This window comes from Sylvia atricapilla, chromosome 12 (assembly GCF_009819655.1).
Source record: "Sylvia atricapilla isolate bSylAtr1 chromosome 12, bSylAtr1.pri, whole genome shotgun sequence".
Taxonomy (NCBI): Eukaryota; Metazoa; Chordata; class Aves; order Passeriformes; family Sylviidae; genus Sylvia; species Sylvia atricapilla.
The window spans coordinates 1573255-1590782 of NC_089151.1; the positions used below are offsets into that span (position 1 = coordinate 1573255).

Consider the following 17528-nt stretch of genomic DNA (forward strand, 5'->3'; position numbering starts at 1 on the left):
CGGCGCGCTCCCGTCGCGCGGCGATGACGTAGCGGCGCCGCTCGGTGACGTCACAGCCGCCCGCCGGCCGCCGCCGCCATGTTCCGGAGCCTGCTGGTGGCGGCGGCGCAGCGGCCGCAGGGCCCGGCCGGGCCCCCCCGCGCCGCCCCCGGGCCCGGGGCCGCGGCCGAGGCGCTGGAGGCGCAGTTCAGCTGCCCCATCTGCCTCGAGGTTTTCCACCGCGCCGTCGGCATCGCGGGCTGCGGACACACGTGAGACGGGGCCCGGGCGGGGGCGGCGGGGACCCCCGGGGACGCCCGGGCTGTGGCGGCCCCGGGGACGGGCGCGACGCGGGGCTGGGCGCTGTGCTGGCCGTGGGGTCCTTGCGGGATGTCTGCCAGGTGACCCCAGCCGGCACCGGGACGCTCAGCACACCGGGGATGGTTCAGGACCGGAACCTTCATCCCGTCCCACACCGGGATCCTCATCCCACCCCTTGCACTCCCTCTGGTCCCAGACCTGGCTCCTGTCCCCAGGAGCCCCCAAACCCTTGTTCACGTGTCCCGCCAGCATTTCGGGGACACCTTGATCCCTTTTTCCATCTGATTTTGGGGACGTTCCCAAGGCCCTGTGGCGTTGTTTGGAGCTCCAGCACCGCCTCACTGCTGCTTGTTTGGGGCTGGGGGCGATTCCTGACCCTTCCGTGATCCTCCCTCTTCATCCTTGCTCCCCTTGCAGTGGCAGAGGCTTTGGGGTGTTTCATTCCCTGTTCTTGGTGGCTGGAGCTGAGGAGGAGGGGCCAAGAATACCAGAATAATCGGGTTTTGGGGACGGGGCTCCTTTGCCTTGATGCCTTTTGCCTCCTCTGGGCTGCTGGGATTCCTCAGCCCATGCATTCCTTTGCTCCTGGGGATAGAAGGACCTTGGGATGAGGTGATCCAGGCTCCTGCCTGGCCTGGATACTGACTTTGCCTCCTTTCAAACCCAGCTTTGGAGCAGTGGAATTGTCTGTGCCTGCAGGGACTTACCTGCTCCCAGTTCTCCCAGTAGGGACGCTGATCCCTGGCTTTGGGGATGTTGGGAGGCCCGGGGAATGGGGTGCCCTGCTGTCCCCGGGGTGCTCAGGGCTGCTCTGTGCCCCCAGGTTTTGTGGGGAATGCCTGCAGCCCTGCCTGCAGGTGCCCTCCCCGCTGTGCCCGCTCTGCCGCGTGCCCTTCGATCCCAAAAAGGTGGAGAAGGCTTCCAGCGTGGAGAAACAGCTCTCGTCCTACAAGGCTCCCTGCAGAGGCTGCAGCAAGAAGGTAAAGCTGCCTGTCCCCGTTGTCCCCGTTGTCCCCATCCTCCTCTGGAATGTGTCCAGAGCTGGGGAGGCTCAGCATGGAGAGGAGGAGGCTTGAGGGAACTTTCTGGCTCTGCACAACTCCCTGACAGGAGGGGACAGCCAGATGTGGGTCGGGCTCTGCTCCCAGGGAACAGGGACAGAACTTCTGGGGGTCCCTGCGGCCCCAAATCTCCATCCTGCAAGGAAGGACGGGTGGGTGCAGCATTCCCACTGCTGTGGGTCACCCTACAGGGACCAGAGGTCACTCCCACCTCAGCTGAGCAAAGCCAGCTCCTGTCCTGGCTCCTGGCTGGTGTTCCTGCACCTCCAGGAATGTTTCTTGTCCTCCTTTTCCAGGTGACCCTGGCCAAAATGCGCTCTCACGTCTCGTCCTGCGCCAAGGTGCAGGAGCAGATGGCCAACTGCCCCAAGTTTGTTCCAGTTGTCCCCACATCCCAGCCTATTCCCAGGTATTGCTGTGCCTTGAGTTGGGAAACTGTCCCTCCTTGCATGCCCTGAAACCCAGGTCTGTGTTGTGCCTTTCCCCGGGAGGAGGAGCAGCACCTTTTCCCTCCTGGGCGCTGCTGCTCCGGGTTTCGGAGCGTGGGTTGGGATGAAGGATCCACCAGAGCAGGGAAATGGGGTGGGAAGGGGCTGGGCTGGCTCCTGCTGTCACAGACCTCTGCTGTGTTAGTTTGGAAGGAATCAGTGCAGCTTTCCCTGAGATCTGAGCTCTTCCTTGCTCTCCTCAGCAACATTCCCAACCGCTCCACGTTCGTGTGTCCGTACTGCGGGGCGCGGAACCTGGACCAGCAGGAGCTGGTGAAGCACTGCATGGAAAACCACAGGAACGACCCCAACAAAGTGGTGAGTGATGCTGCCATGTGTGTGACAGCTCTGGAAATCCAGCCACACCCCAGCTGATGCAGTGTCCCAGGCCACCAGCACGGGTGTTTGTGGAAGCACAGCTGTGTTCCAGCTGGTTTAAATCCCTTTTGGGAATTAAGGATCTGTCTCTGCTGTGTTAGAGGTTCCCTGGAATGAGCTGCCTCCATCCCCCTGTTCCTGCAAACCAGTTGGTGCTGGGTTTCCTCTCCCTGTTTCCTCTGGGTTGATCAAGGTGGGGAGCTTGGGATCTTCAGCACAGGAAGGACCTGGAGCTGTTGGAGCAACTCCAGAGGAGATCAGCAAGTTTGGTCAGAGGGATGGAGCAGCTCTGCTGTGAGGAAACGCTGAGAAAATTGGGATTGTTCAGCCTGGAAAAGAGAAGCTTCCTGGAGAGCTAATTGTGGCCTTCCAGAACCTTCAGGAAAGGTGGAAAGAGGCTATTGATGAGGGCTTGAAGTGACAGGACAAGGGGGAATGGATCCAAACTGCCAGAGAGTTGGTTTGGGTTGGATATTAGGGAGAAATTCTTCCCTGTGAGGGTGGGGAAGCTTTGGCACAGGGCCCTGGATCCCTGGCAGTGGTCAGGGCTTGGGGCATGTCAGAGGAGGGGCACCACTCACCTGCTGGGAGGTCCCTGTGCAGGTGCCACCGCTCTGTGTCCCCACAGGTGTGCCCAGTGTGCTCAGCCATGCCCTGGGGGGATCCCAGCTACAAGAGTGCCAACTTCCTGCAGCACCTGCTCCACAGGCACAAGTTCTCCTACGACACCTTCGTGGTGAGTGTGACCCTGAGCCACAAAAGGGGGACTCCCCTCCCCGTGTTCTGTGCCAGGAGCTGAAACCAGCCCTTCCCATCCCCTCAGGATGGGGACAGGGGGCACATGTGGCACAAATGTCCCACTCATGGTACCCCCACACCCACCCAAAGTAGGGGGTCACCCCCAGGTTGTCCTCACACACCAGGAGAAGAGGGAATTATTCCTGCACTCCACAAAAAGGGTTTTTCCATGAAACTATTCCCCTAAGGAATTTTAACACAAAACCCTTTTTCTTAGAGGTTTTGGAAGCAGGGGGTGGGACCAGCCCAGCCCCAGGGTTTGGGGAGGTTTGGTTGTTGCATGTGGGGGGCCCTTGACCCCTCCTGTGTGGGGGGCAGTTGTGATGGCTCAGCTTTGGCCTCAGGGGACGCTCTGTTCCCATCCTGCTTTTATTGGATAGATGTCAGGGAAAAGAACCTCCAGGCATTTACTGGGGAATATCCCTGCTTCAGGAGCAGGGTGTTGGATAAACCCGACCTGGAGCTCTGCAAAAACCCCTGGCCTTGCTAGAAAGCTTCAGCAAGCTTTCAGCAAGCTTGAGCCCTTTGGGCTCAGCTTGTGTGGGCACGTTCCATCCTTCTGCCAGATGGGAGATTCCAGGCGGGAGAGGGATGCGGACACAAGGGACACCCAGGAGAACCAATGCCACCAAGAATGGGTGGCATTCTTAGGATCTGTGTGCCAGAGGAATGGAGAGGCTCCATGGCAGGGCCCTGGCTGTGCCAGCTCTCCTGAGCTCCCCTGTTTGATTTGCAGGATTACAACATCGACGAGGAGGCAGCGTTGCAGGCGGCCCTGGCTCTGTCCCTCTCTGAGAACTGAGGCTGATCCCTCTCCCTGCCCCGGCTCCTTCTGCACACCCTGGAGCCCTCCAGACTCCCACTGCTGCCTCTGTTCCCACTGCAAATCCCACCTTGTTCAAGAAGGTGGAGCCTCTTCAGTCACAGTGAGCGAGCAGAGACCTCTGGAGAGAGGAGCCAGCGCCTCAGGGCTGGGATCAGTCCTTGGATAGGCATTGATTATCCATGTTGGGAGCGTATCCCTTTGTCCACATCTATTTATTATTAGATGCTTTTTGGCACACTCGTCCCTGCTCTCTGTTGCAACAGAAAATAGGTACCTGAAACTGATAGACTGGATGCCAAACACCCTAATTTGGGACTGGAACCGGCCACATCCTTTTAAAAAGGAGGAAGGCAGCACGGAGCAGCTTTTTTTAAACTCTCCAAGGATTTTTCTAGAGATGTCAGGCTGTCCTGACCGCCGTGCTGGAGGCTGGAGCTGCCTCCTTCACCTGAAGCCCAGGATGAGACTGAAGTGTGGTTCAGAAGAGCCCTGGAGGATGGCATCCAGCATTCCAGGGAACCCCTCCCCTTCCTCGTTTTGTACCGGCTCTTGGGATACCAAATCCTTGCGTTTTTCTACACGAAGCGGCGCGAAGCCTTTTCCACGTTTTCTAGAGCGGGGTCAGAAGCTGTTCCCCTTCTCACTGCAATACCTGCCACCCAGGACCAGAGTATTTTTATGGAACATTATTAAGAAAGTTTTATTTTTTACACAAATAACCCGAGCGAATGGACACGTGGATTGGGAATGGGGCGGGAGCTGGATCCCGGAGCGGCGAGTCGGACTCTGAGGTGGGCAGGGATCTTTCTGGGCCATCCCTGGATATTTCTGGGCCATTCTGGGATATTTCTGAGCCTTTCCTGGATTTTTCTGAGCCTTTCCCTTCCCTCACCTGCCTGTGAGGGAGCAGGCAGGATCGTTGTGCCACGCTGGCACTCGGCAGGAGCAGCTGGATTGGATCCAGGTGCTGGTTGCCCATGGAATGTCTGTCCATGCAGGATCCCGAGCTCCTTATCCCTCCTAGAAATAAGGGATTGCATCTCCCTGTTGTAATCCCTCCCTGGGAATGGGACACTGTTGGTCCAAGGTGCTCCAGAGCATCCTGGTGACTCCTGTTCCCCCTGCCCCTTCCTCTCAGCCCTGCCTGCCGCTGGTGGAGTTGGCTCTGGAGGGCTGGGAGAGGCTGGCAGGGAGATGGCACCAGCCATGGGATGAGCCTGAGGCTCCCAGTGGTGGAGCTGAGGGAGGGGGAGATTGCCCTGGTGCTGCCTTCCTGCAGGACTTGCAGGGAACAGAGGTGGGAGAGGCTCCCTCTGCATCTCCCTGCTTGGAGAATTCCCGAGCTTTATCCAAACCTGGCTCCAGCTCTGCTCTAGCAATACTGGCTTGGGTTTTATTTTGATTTTCATAGTACTGGAGGATTTTGGGATCTGCAGCCCTGTGAGGAGCATGCAGGGAAACCCTCAGCTCCCCTGGCAGGACAGGGAAAGGGCTGGAGCTGCCCTGCTCCCCTTTCTGGAGCCAGGCCAGCGAGGAGGGGTGTCACCTTCTCTTAGCTGCCCAGCACTGCTGGCCCCTGGGAGATGTTCCTGGTGGGATGGAGAGCACTGGCATCTTCCAGGAGGGACCCGGGAGCATTTCTCTGTCCTGTGTTTAACTGGGACCCTCAGCTACTGCAGCAACCTCCGTGAGAGCTCCGTGCTGTTGGGCCAGCACTGTTAACCTCGGGCTCCTTCTCTCTCTCGTCCTTCATTTTTTGCCCCACGGAGACAGAGCAGGGGCAGCAAGAGCTGCTTTTGTAAAGCACTTTAAGGCTCTGGGTGTGAGGGGCCACGCCAGGCCGTGCCAGAGATCCCTTTGTGCCAGGGATTTCCCTGTGCCAAGGATCCACCCCTCTGTTCCAGGGATTTCCCTGTGCCAGGGATCCATCCCTCTGTGCCAGGGATCTCCCTGTGCCAAGGATCCACCCCTCTGTGCCAGGGATCTCCCTGTGCCAAGGATCCACCCCTCTGTGCCAGGGATCTCCCTGTGCCAAGGATCTCCCTGTGCCAGGGATCTGCCTGTGCCAGGGATCCGTGGATCCCGCCGGCCGTGCCCGCCAAGTGCATCACCCACCACTTTTTTGCATAATTAGATCTTTTAACGAGCCGTCCTGTTTTTTGAAGAATTAACTCGATGACGTATTTGTAGCAAACCATTTTTCTCAATAAAGGCAGTTTCATCCACGGCTGGCCTCCGCCGGGGGAAGGGATGCTGGGAGCACTGGGATCCCGGGGCACTGGGGTACAGGTGGCCCTGAAGGCTCTGGGGACACTCGGAGAGTACTGGGGGTATTCGGAGCACTGGAGCTGTACTGGGAACACTGGGACGGTACTGGGGGCACCGAGGGCGCTGGGTAACACTGGGGTGCTGGAAACAGAGCGGTGTCGGGAGCACTGGGAGCGGTACCGGGAACACCGGGAGCATCACCGGGAAGGTGAAGGGGAGCACCGGCAGCATGTGCGCATGCGCAGGTATTGCCCAATTCAAAAATGGCGTCTCGCAGGCCCCGCCCAGCACGCTTAGGGGGCGGGGCTTCCCGTGGTCCGATCGCTGCCATTGGCTATTGGGAGCCGGGTGCTGCGCATTCAGCCAATGGCGAGGCGGGAGCCGCCGCAGGCCACGGTCGGGGGCGGGGGCGGGGCCTGAGGGCGGCCGGCGGCGGCGGCAGCGATGGCGGCGGAGCGCGGACTGGCCATGGCCACCTGCACGGCCCCCGTGAACATCGCCGTCATCAAGTACTGTGAGTGCCGGGGGACACGGGCCGGGGGCGGGCTTGGCACCTGCGCGGGGGGCACCGGGCCACAGATTCCGGGCGCGCCGTGTCCGGCTGTGCCCTGACAGGTGACACTGTGCCGGGCCAGGCCCTGCTTGCCATGCGATTCCCAGCCGTGCCATGTCATTCCAGGCTGCTCCATGCCGTGCCAAGCGCTCTTATGCTATGCTTTGGTGTGTCCGTTAATGCCAGTCCAAGCTGTTCCATGACAGTCCTAGCCATGCCATGCCAAGCTGTGCCGTGCCATTCCTGGCTGTGCCATGCCATTCCTAGCTGTGCCATGCCATTTCTAGGCATGCTATTCCAAGCTGTGCCATGCCATTCCTGGCTGTGCCATGCCATTTCTAGGCATGCTATTCCAAGCTGTGCCATGCCATGCCAGGCGCTATCATGCCGTGCTATGCTGTGTCCATCAGTGCCATCAAACTGTTCCGTGCCATTCGAAGCCGTGCCATGCCGTGCTCTCTTGCAGGGGGCAAGCGTGACACCGACCTCATCCTGCCCATCAACTCCTCCCTGAGCGTGACGCTGCACCAGGACCAGGTGGGTCAGCATCAGGATTAGGATCAGGATTAAGATCAGCCCCCCAGTTTTCCAGGGGTGCTGAGCCCCTTCCCTCTCCCCGCAGCTCAAGACCACCACCACAGCAGCCGCCAGCCGGGATTTCACGGAGGACCGGCTGTGGCTCAACGGGAAGGAGGCAGACGTGGGGCACCCGCGGGTCCAGGCCTGTCTGCGAGAGGGTGAGCGTCCCCTGCCCGGGGCTGTCCCCGGTGTCCCCGGTGTGCCCTGACCCTGCTGTCCCCGCAGTGCGGCGCCTGGCCCGGAAGCGCCGCGGCGGCGGGGAGGACACGGCCGCGCTCAGCCTCTCCTACAAAATCCACATCGCCTCCGAGAACAACTTCCCCACGGCCGCCGGGCTCGCCTCGTCCGCCGCCGGCTACGCCTGCCTGGGTGCGTGTGGGACCGGCACTGCGCTGGGCGTGTCCCCGGCCTGGATCTGTCCCCTCCTTGCTTGGGAGGGGTGACAGGGGTGTCCCCTCTACCTGTCCCCGCAGTGTCCGTGCTGGCCCAGCTCTGTGTTAGCACTGAGAGGGGTGACAGGGGTGTCCCCTCTGCCTGTCCCCGCAGTGTCAGCTCTGTGTTAGCACCGGGAGGGGTGACAGGGGTGTCCCCTCTGCCTGTCCCCGCAGTGTCAGCTCTGTGTTAGCACCGAGAGGGGTGACAGGGGTGTCCCCTCTGCCTGTCCCCGCAGTGTCAGCTCTGTGTTAGCACTGAGAGGGGTGACAGGGGTGTCCCCTCTGCCTGTCCCCGCAGTGTCGGCACTGGCCCAGCTCTGTGTTAGCACTGAGAGGGGTGACAGGGGTGTCCCCTCTGCCTGTCCCTGCAGTGTCAGCACTGGCCCAGCTCTGTGTTAGCACCGGGAGGGGTGACAGGGGTGTCCCCTCTGCTTGTCCCCGCAGTGTCAGCTCTGTGTTAGCATTGAGAGGGGTGACAGGGGTGTCCCCTCTGCCTGTCCCCGCAGTGTCAACACTGGCCCGGCTCTGTGTTAGCACTGAAAGGGGTGACAGGGGTGTCCCCTCTGCCTGTCCCCGCAGTGTCAACACTGGCCCAGCTCTGTGTTAGCACCAGGAGGGGTGACAGGGGTGTCGCCTCTGCCTGTCCCCGCAGTGTCAGCTCTGTGTTAGCACCGAGAGGGGTGACAGGGGTGTCCCCTCTGCCTGTCCCCGCAGTGTCAACACTGGCCCAGCTCTGTGTTAGCACCAGGAGGGGTGACAGGGGTGTCGCCTCTGCCTGTCCCCGCAGTGTCAGCTCTGTGTTAGCACCGAGAGGGGTGACAGGGGTGTCCCCTCTGCCTGTCCCCACAGTGTCGGCGCTGGCCCAGCTCTGTGTTAGCACCGAGAGGGGTGACAGGGGTGTCCCCTCTGCCTGTCCCCGCAGTGTCAACACTGGCCCAGCTCTGTGTTAGCACCGGGAGGGGTGACAGGGGTGTCCCCTCTGCCTGTCCCCGCAGTGTCGGCGCTGGCCCGGCTCTATGGCCTGGAGGAGGAGCTGTCCGAGGTGGCCCGGCGGGGCTCGGGCAGTGCCTGTCGCAGCATGTTCGGGGGTTTTGTGGAGTGGCAGCGCGGGGAACGCCCCGATGGCACCGACAGCCTGGCCCTCCAGGTGGCCCCCGAGACTCACTGGCCAGAGCTCCGTGTCCTCGTCCTGGTGGTGAGGGGCTGGCAGGGGGGTTGGGTGGGATTGGGGACTCGTGGGGGGCTCGGGAGGGGCTGTGTCCCACTGTCTGTGTCCCCCAGGTCAGTGGGGAGAAGAAGCCGGTGGGCAGCACGGCGGGGATGCAGACCAGTGTGGAGACCAGTCCCCTGCTGAAGGTAGGGGGACACGGGACTTGTCCTGCCCGGGCAGGGACAGGGTCCCCTTTCCCTTGGAATGGGGCTGGAGGATGTGCAGTGACACCCAAAGCATCATGGTGCTGTGAGTGTCACCAAATTAGGGTGACGGTGACCTTCCCACTGTGGGTATCACCAAATTCAGGGTGACCACAACCCACCTGTTGTGGATGTCACTGAACTGTGGTAACTGTGACCCTCGTGCCATGGATGTCACTAAACCGGGGTGGCCACAACCTGCCTGCTGTGGTTGTCACTGCTTTGGGGTGACCACCACCCGCCTGGGTGTCACCGAGGTGGGCTGATGGTGACCCCCGTGCCGTGGCAGCACCGGGCAGAGGTGGTGGTCCCCGAGCGCCTGGCCCAGATGATGCAGCACATCCGGGACCGGGACTTTGAGGGCTTTGGCCAGCTGGCCATGAGGGACAGCAACCAGTTCCACGCCACCTGCCTCGACACCTTCCCGCCCATCTTCTACCTCACGGACGTGTCACGCCACATCATCGCGCTGGCACATCGCTACAACGCCCACCACGGCCACACCAAGGTACCCCCAGGGCTGGCACAGGGCTGGCACAGCGCCCTGGCTCGTCCCCGTGTCCCCACGTCCCCACAATGCCACCGCAGGTCGCCTACACCTTCGATGCTGGCCCCAACGCCGTCATCTTCGCTCTGGCCGACACCGTGGCCGAGTTTGTGGAGGTGGTGAGGCGCAGCTTCCCCCCTGCCACCAACGGGGACGGGTAAGGGGACCTCACTTGGTACTGGGGGAGGATGGGGACGTGCTGGGGACACGGGGACTGAGCGCTGGCCCTGTCACAGGTTTATCCGGGGGCTGCCCGTGGGCTCGGCCGCGCTGTCACAGGAGCTGGTGGCCGCCGTGGTCACCGAGCCCGTGCCGGGGGCTGTCCAGTACATCCTGCACACCAAGGTGAGGGGCAGGGGGGCTGGGGAGGGGACACGGGCCTCTGTGGGGGGTTCTGACACCGTTCCTGGCCCCAAGGGGGTGGTGGGACCCCGGGGGTGCCCAGGACCCCATCCTATCCAATCCCTAGGGCAGTGTGTAGCACCCTGTCCCCATCCCCAAGGGAGTGTGTGGGGCCCCATCCTCATCCCCATCCCCAGGTGGGTGTGCAGGATCCCATTTCTGGACATATTCCCACTGACACGACCCATGGGGTGGCCTTTTGGGGTCCGTGGGGGGCAGAGCTGCTCCCCACCCAAACCGGGGGGCTCTGCAGGCAGTGGGGCTCCCCCGTGTCCCTGACCCATGTCCTGCCCCACAGCCTGGCCCTGGTCCCCAGCTCGTGGATGACCCCAGCCAGCACCTCCTGGGAGCGGATGGGCTGCCCCGGAGCCGTGCCTGACCCTGGTGACACCCTGGGACAGCCAGGACGTGCCAGGGGCACTCTGCCGGTGCCACCAGCGGGCCTCAGGACCCTGAGCCAGGCCTGCTGCAAAGCTGTCCCCAGCCCTGGATGTGACCCCGGGGCTGGTTTTTAATCTTTTGTAAGGAAATAGAAGGTTCCTGTTTCCAGTGCTGTTTTGAGGTGTCGGGTTCTGTGTGTGGTGCTGGGAGGGGACAGCGCCGGCCAAAAGGGGAGGCAGGAGATGGGGACAGTCCCTGGGGCTGATGCTGTTCCTCCAGATGGCCCCTGTCCCCCTGTGACCCTTGTGGGGCATCTCCCGTCCCGTATCCCCCCAGGTCCTCACTGATCCTGTCCTTACACACGGCCCCTGTCCCTTGCACATCTCACATCTCCTGTCCCTTGATCTGTCCCCATCGCTCACATGTCCCTGCTGCTGGGACCGACCCTGTCCCCCCGCATGTCCCCTGTTGCCGCCACCTCCCTGGGGCCGATCCTGTCCCTCCGCGCCGTCCTTGTCACCCGCCGTGTCCCGGTGCCGTGTCCCCGCGGGGGCGTGGCCTGTGCGAAAGGGGCGTGGTCACAGCGGAGGGGGCGTGGCCTGTGTGAAAGGGGCGTGGTCACAGCGGAGGGGGCGTGGCCGGCCGTGGTAGCGCCTCAGCCGCCTTCCGGGTCGGGCCGGGGCGAGCGGAGCCGAACCGGGCTGAGCCGGGCCCAGCCGAGCTCCACCGGGCCGAGCACACCGAACCCCGGCGGCTGAACCGGGCCCAGCCGAGCTCCAGCGGGCCGAGCACACCGAACCCCGGCGGCTGAAGCTGCTGGGTCCGAGCGGAGCCGGGAGCAGCGGGAGGAGCTCGGGCCGGCCGGTTCCGCTGCGGGCCATGGGGCAGATCGAGTGGGCCATGTGGGCGAACGAGCAGGCGCTGGCCGCGGGGCTCAGTGAGTACGGGGGGCTGAGGCTGGGCCTGGAGGGGACACGGCACTTGGAACGTCCCCGAGGGCTGCAGGGAGTGAGCTCCCGGCCGAGCCCCGGGAGGGGATACCGAGCCCCGGGAGGGGATACCGAGCCCCGGGAGAGGATACCGAGCCCCGGGAGGGGATACCGAGCCCCGGGAGGGGATGCCGAGCCCCGGGAGAGGATACCGAGCCCCGGGAGGGGATGCCGAGCCCCGGGAGGGGATGCCGAGCCCCGGGAGGGGATACCGAGCCCCAGGAGGGGATGCCGAGCCCCGGGAGGGGATACCGAGCCCCGGGAGGGGATACCGAGCCCCGGGAGGGGAGGCCGAGCCCCGGGAGGGGATACCGAGCCCCGGGAGGGGATACCGAGCCCCGGGAGGGGATGCCGAGCCCCGGGAGGGGATACCGAGCCCCGGGAGGGGAGGCCGAGCCCCGGGAGAGGATGCTGAGCCCCAGGGGTGCCCCCAGACACGGCCCCGGGGCATGGGGAAGGGGTCCCGGTCCCACCGGGCTGGGCAGTGCGGGCGGGAGGCGCTGGGAAGTCCCCGGCCCGCCGGGACTGCAGCCTCCGCTTCCTCCTTTTCTCTTCCTCCTCTGCCCTCTCTTCCTCGGTTCCGTCTTCTCCTCCTCCGCTCTCCTCTTCCTGCGGCCACGGGGCCGAAAATCTCGCCCGAAGCCTCTGGAGTTCCCTGGATGCAGGAGGTGCCGCACGCAGCATCTCCCCGGCATCCCACGTGTTGGATTCCGTGGGGCCACGGAACCCCCAGTCCCCTTCCCTGAATCCGGGGCTCCCGAGTGTCCCCAGGGCCATAATCCCGGTTTGGGGCTTTGCGGGGGGCTGTAGCCTGAGTTTGGGCCATATCCCGACTTCGGGGTTCTGTCCGGGGTTTGGGGAGCTGTTATCCCAGGCTTTGGATCTGCTTTGGGGGCTGTATCCCGGCTTGGGGTCGGTGTCCCGGTCTGACCGCTCCATCCCGGCTGTTCCCGCAGTCCTGCTGACGGGCGGGATCGTGGCCGTGGCGGGGCAGTTCAAGGGCTGGTACTTCGCGGCGTATTCCATGTATCCTTCCCGGCAGCATTCCCGGGGCTGGGCTGCGGGAAAAGCCCGTCCCCGTGGTGGGAAACATGAACGGCTGGGGGATCGCATCCTTATCTCCCCAGCCTGCTCCCAGTTGTGCTTTCCCCGCCCCACACAGCCCATTTGTGGGCTGCGGGTTGTTTTTTGGGGCTGTTCCCGCTCCCATCCCGCTTTTCCTTGACGGCCCGGCAGCGCTGCAGGCGTCCTGGTCTGTCTGCTCGAGTATCCCAGGAGCAAGAGGAAAAAGGGCTCCACCATGGAGAGGTGGTGAGTGCTGTGCCCCCCCTGGAACCGGGGGTCCCCCAAACACGGGGATGTGGGAGCAGAGCTGCATCCCACGGGGTGATCCTTGCAGAGATGGGGGTTCCCGGAGGTTGTGTGTCTTCCCAGGGTGACCCTCTGCTGTCACCCTGCAGTGGCCAGAAGTACCTGACAGCCGTGGTGAAGCTGTTCGGGCCCCTCACCAGGAATTATTACATCCGAGCCGTCCTTCACGCAGCGTGAGTGGGCTGTGGGGTCGGGAGTTGGGGCTGAGCCCCCCCAGCCCCCTCTGAGTGCCACATCTCTGTCACAGCCTGGCTGTCCCCGCCGGTTTCCTCCTCTCCACCATCCTGGGCACCGTCTGCCTGGGCATCGCCAGCGGCATCTACCTGCTGGTGAGTGCAGAGGGGCTTTTGGGGGGCTGGGGAGGAGGAGGACACCCATAAACCAGAAGAATTCCGGGAGCATTCCCACACTGAGCTGCAGGAAAACCCTGGGGTGGACAAAGGGTCACATCCTCCTCCCCTCACTCTGCTCCCAGCTGCGCTCTCCCTGCCCCAAACCGCCCCTTTTTGGGGTGGAGTTTGTTCCTTGGCACTGTTCCCGATCCCGCAGGCTGCGGTTCGAGGGGAGGAGTGGAGACCCATCGAGCAGAAGCCCCGGGAGAGGCCGCAAATGGGGGGCACCATCAAACCGCCCCCCAGCAACCCCCCGCCCCGGCCGCCCCCCGACGCCCGCAAGAAGCAGCCGGAGGTTGGGGGGCAGGTGAACCCCATCCCTGTGGAGGTGGAATAACGGGGGATCCTCCTGCCCCGCTGCCCTGCTCCTGCTTCCCAGCTGCTCCTGGATCCGCTGCAGGGAACGGGCTCTTGGGGATCCCCAAAATCCTGGGGGTGCTCAAATCCCCGCAGTCATCAGGGATTCTCAAATCCTCAGTGATGCTGTGGGGTCCCCAGCTCCTGGGCATCTCCAAATTCCCAGCGATCCTCTGCTCCCTGTAGCATCTCCAACTCCTGGGGATCCCCAAATCCCCATAGATGCTCGGCTCCCCAATTCCCAGCGATGTGATGCTCCCTGTGGGGTTTCCAGCCCCCAGGGGCTTCCCAGCTTCTGGAGATCCCCAAATCCTTGGGGATTCGCAGCTCCCCGTGAGTCTCCTGTTTCCAGGGGCTCCTCAGCTCCTGGGAACCCCCAAATCCCTGGGTGTGCTCGGCTCCCTGAGGGTCCCAGCTCTCCCAACACCCCCAGTTCTCTGAGGGATCCCCAGATCCCTGTGCAGCTGCAGCTCTCAGGGCACCCCCTGCGCCCCGGGGGGTCAGGCAGCTCTGCTCCAGCTCTCCCCGGTTTTTGTCATTTCTGCAGTTGCTGTTGCAATAAAAAGTGGGAAAGGCACCAGCTGCCCCTGCCTGCTGCTCCAGGGGGAGTCCTGCCATTCCTGCCGTGCTCCTGGGGCGGCTGGGACAGGACTGGGGAGGTGTTTTGAGGACAAACGGTGCAGTTATGGGCAAATCCATGATGAGGATGTGCAGAGTATGGCCACGGCAGGGTCCCCTCCCCAAATCCTTATGGAGACAGCAGTGAGGTGGAATTGGGAGGGCCCCACACTGGAGCTGCACAGGGCATCCCAAAGGAGCCCCCAAACCCTGGGATAACCCCCAGCAGCGAATTTGGGGAGCATTTCCCTTCCCGGTCCCACTCGTGGGTGCTGGAAGTTCCCCGGTGTGATGTGGGTGCCAAATCCTTGACCCCGCTGGGATCAGCAGCTGCTGCAGGTCCCCCTTTGTCCCCTCCCCACGCAGACCCGGCCCCTCAGGGGGTGCAGGTGGCCCCGGGTCCCCCCAGGTGCTGCCAGCACGGGTGGGGTGGCCCTGGCAGGTGGCCCCGTGCCCGTGGGCTGTGGGAAAGGTGTGGGTGTTGGGGTGCCAGGGCTGGGTCCCCCCGGGGCTGGGGCTGCGGGGGGGACCCCAAACCTCCCCGATCATCCCTGTCCTGCTGCACTGGGAGCGCTGGCGCTGTGCCCACCGTGCAGGGCTGAGGGCATTGCCCGCGGAGGTGCCACTGTCCCTGTGCCCCAATTCCCACCATCCCACTGGGAACAGAGCGAGGACCGTGCCAGGGCTCGTCGGCTTTTATTGGCAGCATTAAATAGCACTAGGGAGGAGACAATAAATAGCTTTTTTTGGGGGGAATAAATAACCAGTGAGTGCCCGGGCAGCACTCACAGGGTCCTGGAGCACCGTGGGCCGATGCTGGCCCTGGGGTCAGCAATAAATAGGGGGTACAAAAAAGCTCCCCGGCGGCGAGGCTCATAAATAACAACTCATAAATAACCAGGGGAGGGGACACCCTGGCGGGGTCGGGTGCTCTAAAACAAGCACGGGCGGGGGCCGGGCGGTGACACGGTCACTGGCGGGGATGTCACTCGCGGGCTCAGGGCACGGTGCGGGGCAGGACGCAGGTACAGCCCACGGGCACTCGGATATAATCCACCTCCAGCGTGACCAGCCCCAGCCCCGCGGGCCGCGGGCACGGTTTGCGCCGCAGCACCAGCATGGTCTGGTGGATGGTCACCGAGTTGAGCGACGTGGTCTCCCGGCCGGTTTTCACGTCCACGCAGCCGCTGCACAGGCACTCGGCGAAGGCCAGCTTACGCGGGTAGCGGTTCTCGTCCTCGTCGATGCTGCGGGGACACGGTCGCACCTTCCCCTTGTGCCGCCGGCTCTTCCCGGCCGGCAGCGAAGGGAAAAGGGACGATGACCGGGGTGTCGGGGGGACTCACCGGTACCGCCACGGGGAGATGGAGCGCTCGTGGGGCTCGCTGCGGAGCCCGGAGCGCAGGGTCAGCCCGGGACAGGAGCGCGGGCGGTGCCGCCGCAGCCGCCGGGCCCCGGAGGCCTCCAGCTGTTCCAGCTGTTCCAGCTGCGGCACCAGCTGCACCGACACGTGCCGGTCCCAGCGCAGGCTGCGGCCCAGGAGGTGTGCCGGAGCCTCGTCGCCCAGCTCGGCCCCGCTGTAGCAGCGCACGGAGGGATGGGCAGAGGCGGCCCCGGGGCGCCGCAGAGCCCGGCACTGCCCCAGCACGGCCACCAGGGCCAGGGCCAGCTGCCAGCCCTGTGGGGACAGCGACACACAGGGTCAGCCAAAGGCACAGGGACACACAGCACAGCGTCAGGGACAGCCAAAGGGACAGGGAGACACAGGGTCAGTGTCAGCCAAAGGGACAGGGACACACAGCACAGCGTCACGGACAGCCAAAGGGACAGGGAGACACAGGGTCAGTGTCAGCCAAAGGGACAGGGACAGCGTCAGTGACAGTTTAGGGACAGGCACACACAGGGTCAGTGACAGTTTAGGGACAGACACAGCGTCAGTGACAGTTTAGGGACAGGCACACACAGTGTCAGTGACAGCCAAAGGGACAGGGACAGGGTCAGTGACAGTTTAGGGACAGGCACAGGGTCAGTGACAGCCAAGGAACAGGGACAGGGTCAGTGACAGCCACAGGGACAGGGAGACACAGGATCAGGGACAGCCAAAGGGACAGGGACACACAGCGTCAGCCAAAGGGACAGGGACACAGAGCACAGCGTCACGGACAGCCAAAGGGACAGGGAGACACAGGGTCAGGGACAGCCAAAGGGACAGGGACAGCGTCAGTGACAGTTTAGGGACAGGCACACACAGTGTCAGTGACAGCCAAAGGGACAGGGAGACACAGGGTCAGGGACAGCCAAAGGGACAGGCACACACAGTGTCAGTGACAGCCAAAGTGACAAGCACAGGGTCAGTGACAGTTTAGGGACAGGTACAGGGTCAGGGACAGCCACAGGGACAGGGAGACACAGGGTCAGTGACAGCCAAGGGACAGGCACACACAGGGTCAGTGACAGTTTAGGGACAGTCACAGGGTCAGTGACAGTTTAGGGACAGGCACACACAGGGTCAGTGACAGTTTAGGGACAGGCACAGGGTCAATGACAGTTTAGGGACAGGCACACACAGGGTCAGTGACAGCCAAGGGACAGGCACACACAGGGTCAGTGACTGCCAAGGAACAGGCACACACAGGGTCAATGACAATTTAGGGACAGGCACAGGGGCAGTGACAGCCAAGGGACAGGCACACACAGGGTCAGTGACAGCCGAGGGACAGGCACACACAGGGTCAGTGACAGTTTAGGGACAGGCAAGGGTCAGTGACAGTTTAGGGACAGGCACACACAGGGTCAGTGACAGCCAAGGGACAGGCACACACAGGGTCAGTGACAGTTTAGGGACAGGCACAGGGTCAGTGACAGTTTAGGGACAGGCACACACAGGGTCAGTGACAGTCAAGGGACAGGCACACACAGGGGCAGTGACAGTTTAGGGACAGGCACAGGGGCAGTGACAGCCACAGGGACAGGGAGACACAGGGTCAGTGACAGCCACTGGGACAGGCACACACAGTGTCAGTGACAGCCAAAGGGACAGGCACAGGGTCAGTGACAGCCAAAGGGACAGGGACAGGGTCAGTGACAGCCAAGGAACAGGGACAGGGTCAGTGACAGCCACAGGGACAGGGAGACACAGGATCAGGGACAGCCAAAGGGACAGGGACACACAGCGTCAGCCAAAGGGACAGGGACACACAGCACAGCGTCATGGACAGCCAAAGGGACAGGGAGACACAGGGTCAGTGTCAGCCAAAGGGACAGGGACAGCGTCAGTGACAGTTTAGGGACAGGCACACACAGTGTCAGTGACAGCCAAAAGGACAGGGACAGGGTCAGTGACAGTTTAGGGACAGGCACAAGGTCAGTGACA

At 63.1% G+C, this 17528-nt stretch overlaps 4 protein-coding genes across 7 annotated transcripts; 3 read left to right on the plus strand and 1 right to left on the minus strand.

Moving 5' to 3' along the window:
* Positions 1–66: 66 nt before the first annotated feature.
* Positions 67–6076, plus strand: RNF166 (ring finger protein 166). Of its 3 annotated transcripts, none has more exons than XM_066327454.1 (7): positions 67–251; positions 1124–1280; positions 1658–1770; positions 2053–2167; positions 2831–2963; positions 3762–5693; positions 5756–6076. In XM_066327454.1, exons 1-6 carry the CDS (start codon positions 79–81, stop codon positions 3818–3820), a joined length of 750 nt encoding a protein of 249 aa, XP_066183551.1. In that variant the 5' UTR covers positions 67–78; the 3' UTR covers positions 3821–5693; positions 5756–6076. The 3 variants fall into 3 exon arrangements, with proteins under 3 accessions (XP_066183551.1, XP_066183552.1, XP_066183553.1); XM_066327455.1 differs by having other exon boundaries at positions 2856–2963; XM_066327456.1 differs by lacking the exons at positions 2831–2963; positions 3762–5693; positions 5756–6076 and adding an exon at positions 2443–2819.
* A 249-nt stretch (positions 6077–6325) lies between these two features.
* MVD (mevalonate diphosphate decarboxylase) lies at positions 6326–10596 on the plus strand. Its single transcript, XM_066327453.1, has 10 exons — positions 6326–6633; positions 7139–7209; positions 7295–7409; positions 7477–7620; positions 8681–8880; positions 8967–9041; positions 9388–9606; positions 9687–9802; positions 9882–9990; positions 10346–10596. Exons 1-10 carry the CDS (start codon positions 6564–6566, stop codon positions 10424–10426), a joined length of 1200 nt encoding a protein of 399 aa, XP_066183550.1. The 5' UTR covers positions 6326–6563; the 3' UTR covers positions 10427–10596.
* A 630-nt stretch (positions 10597–11226) lies between these two features.
* CYBA (cytochrome b-245 alpha chain) lies at positions 11227–14114 on the plus strand. Of its 2 annotated transcripts, XR_010744523.1 has the most exons (7): positions 11227–11365; positions 12374–12443; positions 12654–12728; positions 12878–12961; positions 13036–13117; positions 13338–13881; positions 13953–14114. XR_010744523.1 is itself a non-coding variant. In XM_066327458.1 (6 exons), the coding sequence occupies exons 1-6, from the start codon at positions 11308–11310 to the stop codon at positions 13515–13517; spliced, it is 549 nt and encodes a 182-aa protein (XP_066183555.1). In that variant the 5' UTR covers positions 11227–11307; the 3' UTR covers positions 13518–14114. The 2 variants fall into 2 exon arrangements, 1 of the variants encoding a protein (XP_066183555.1); XM_066327458.1 differs by having other exon boundaries at positions 13338–14114.
* A 340-nt stretch (positions 14115–14454) lies between these two features.
* On the minus strand, positions 14455–15854 carry IL17C (interleukin 17C; the record flags this gene model as incomplete). The annotated part of the gene is made up of 2 exons (XM_066327320.1): positions 14455–15402; positions 15502–15854. Coding segments are annotated over 2 exons (603 nt in total), but the record flags the coding sequence as incomplete, so codon positions are not given.
* Positions 15855–17528: the final 1674 nt, after the last annotated feature.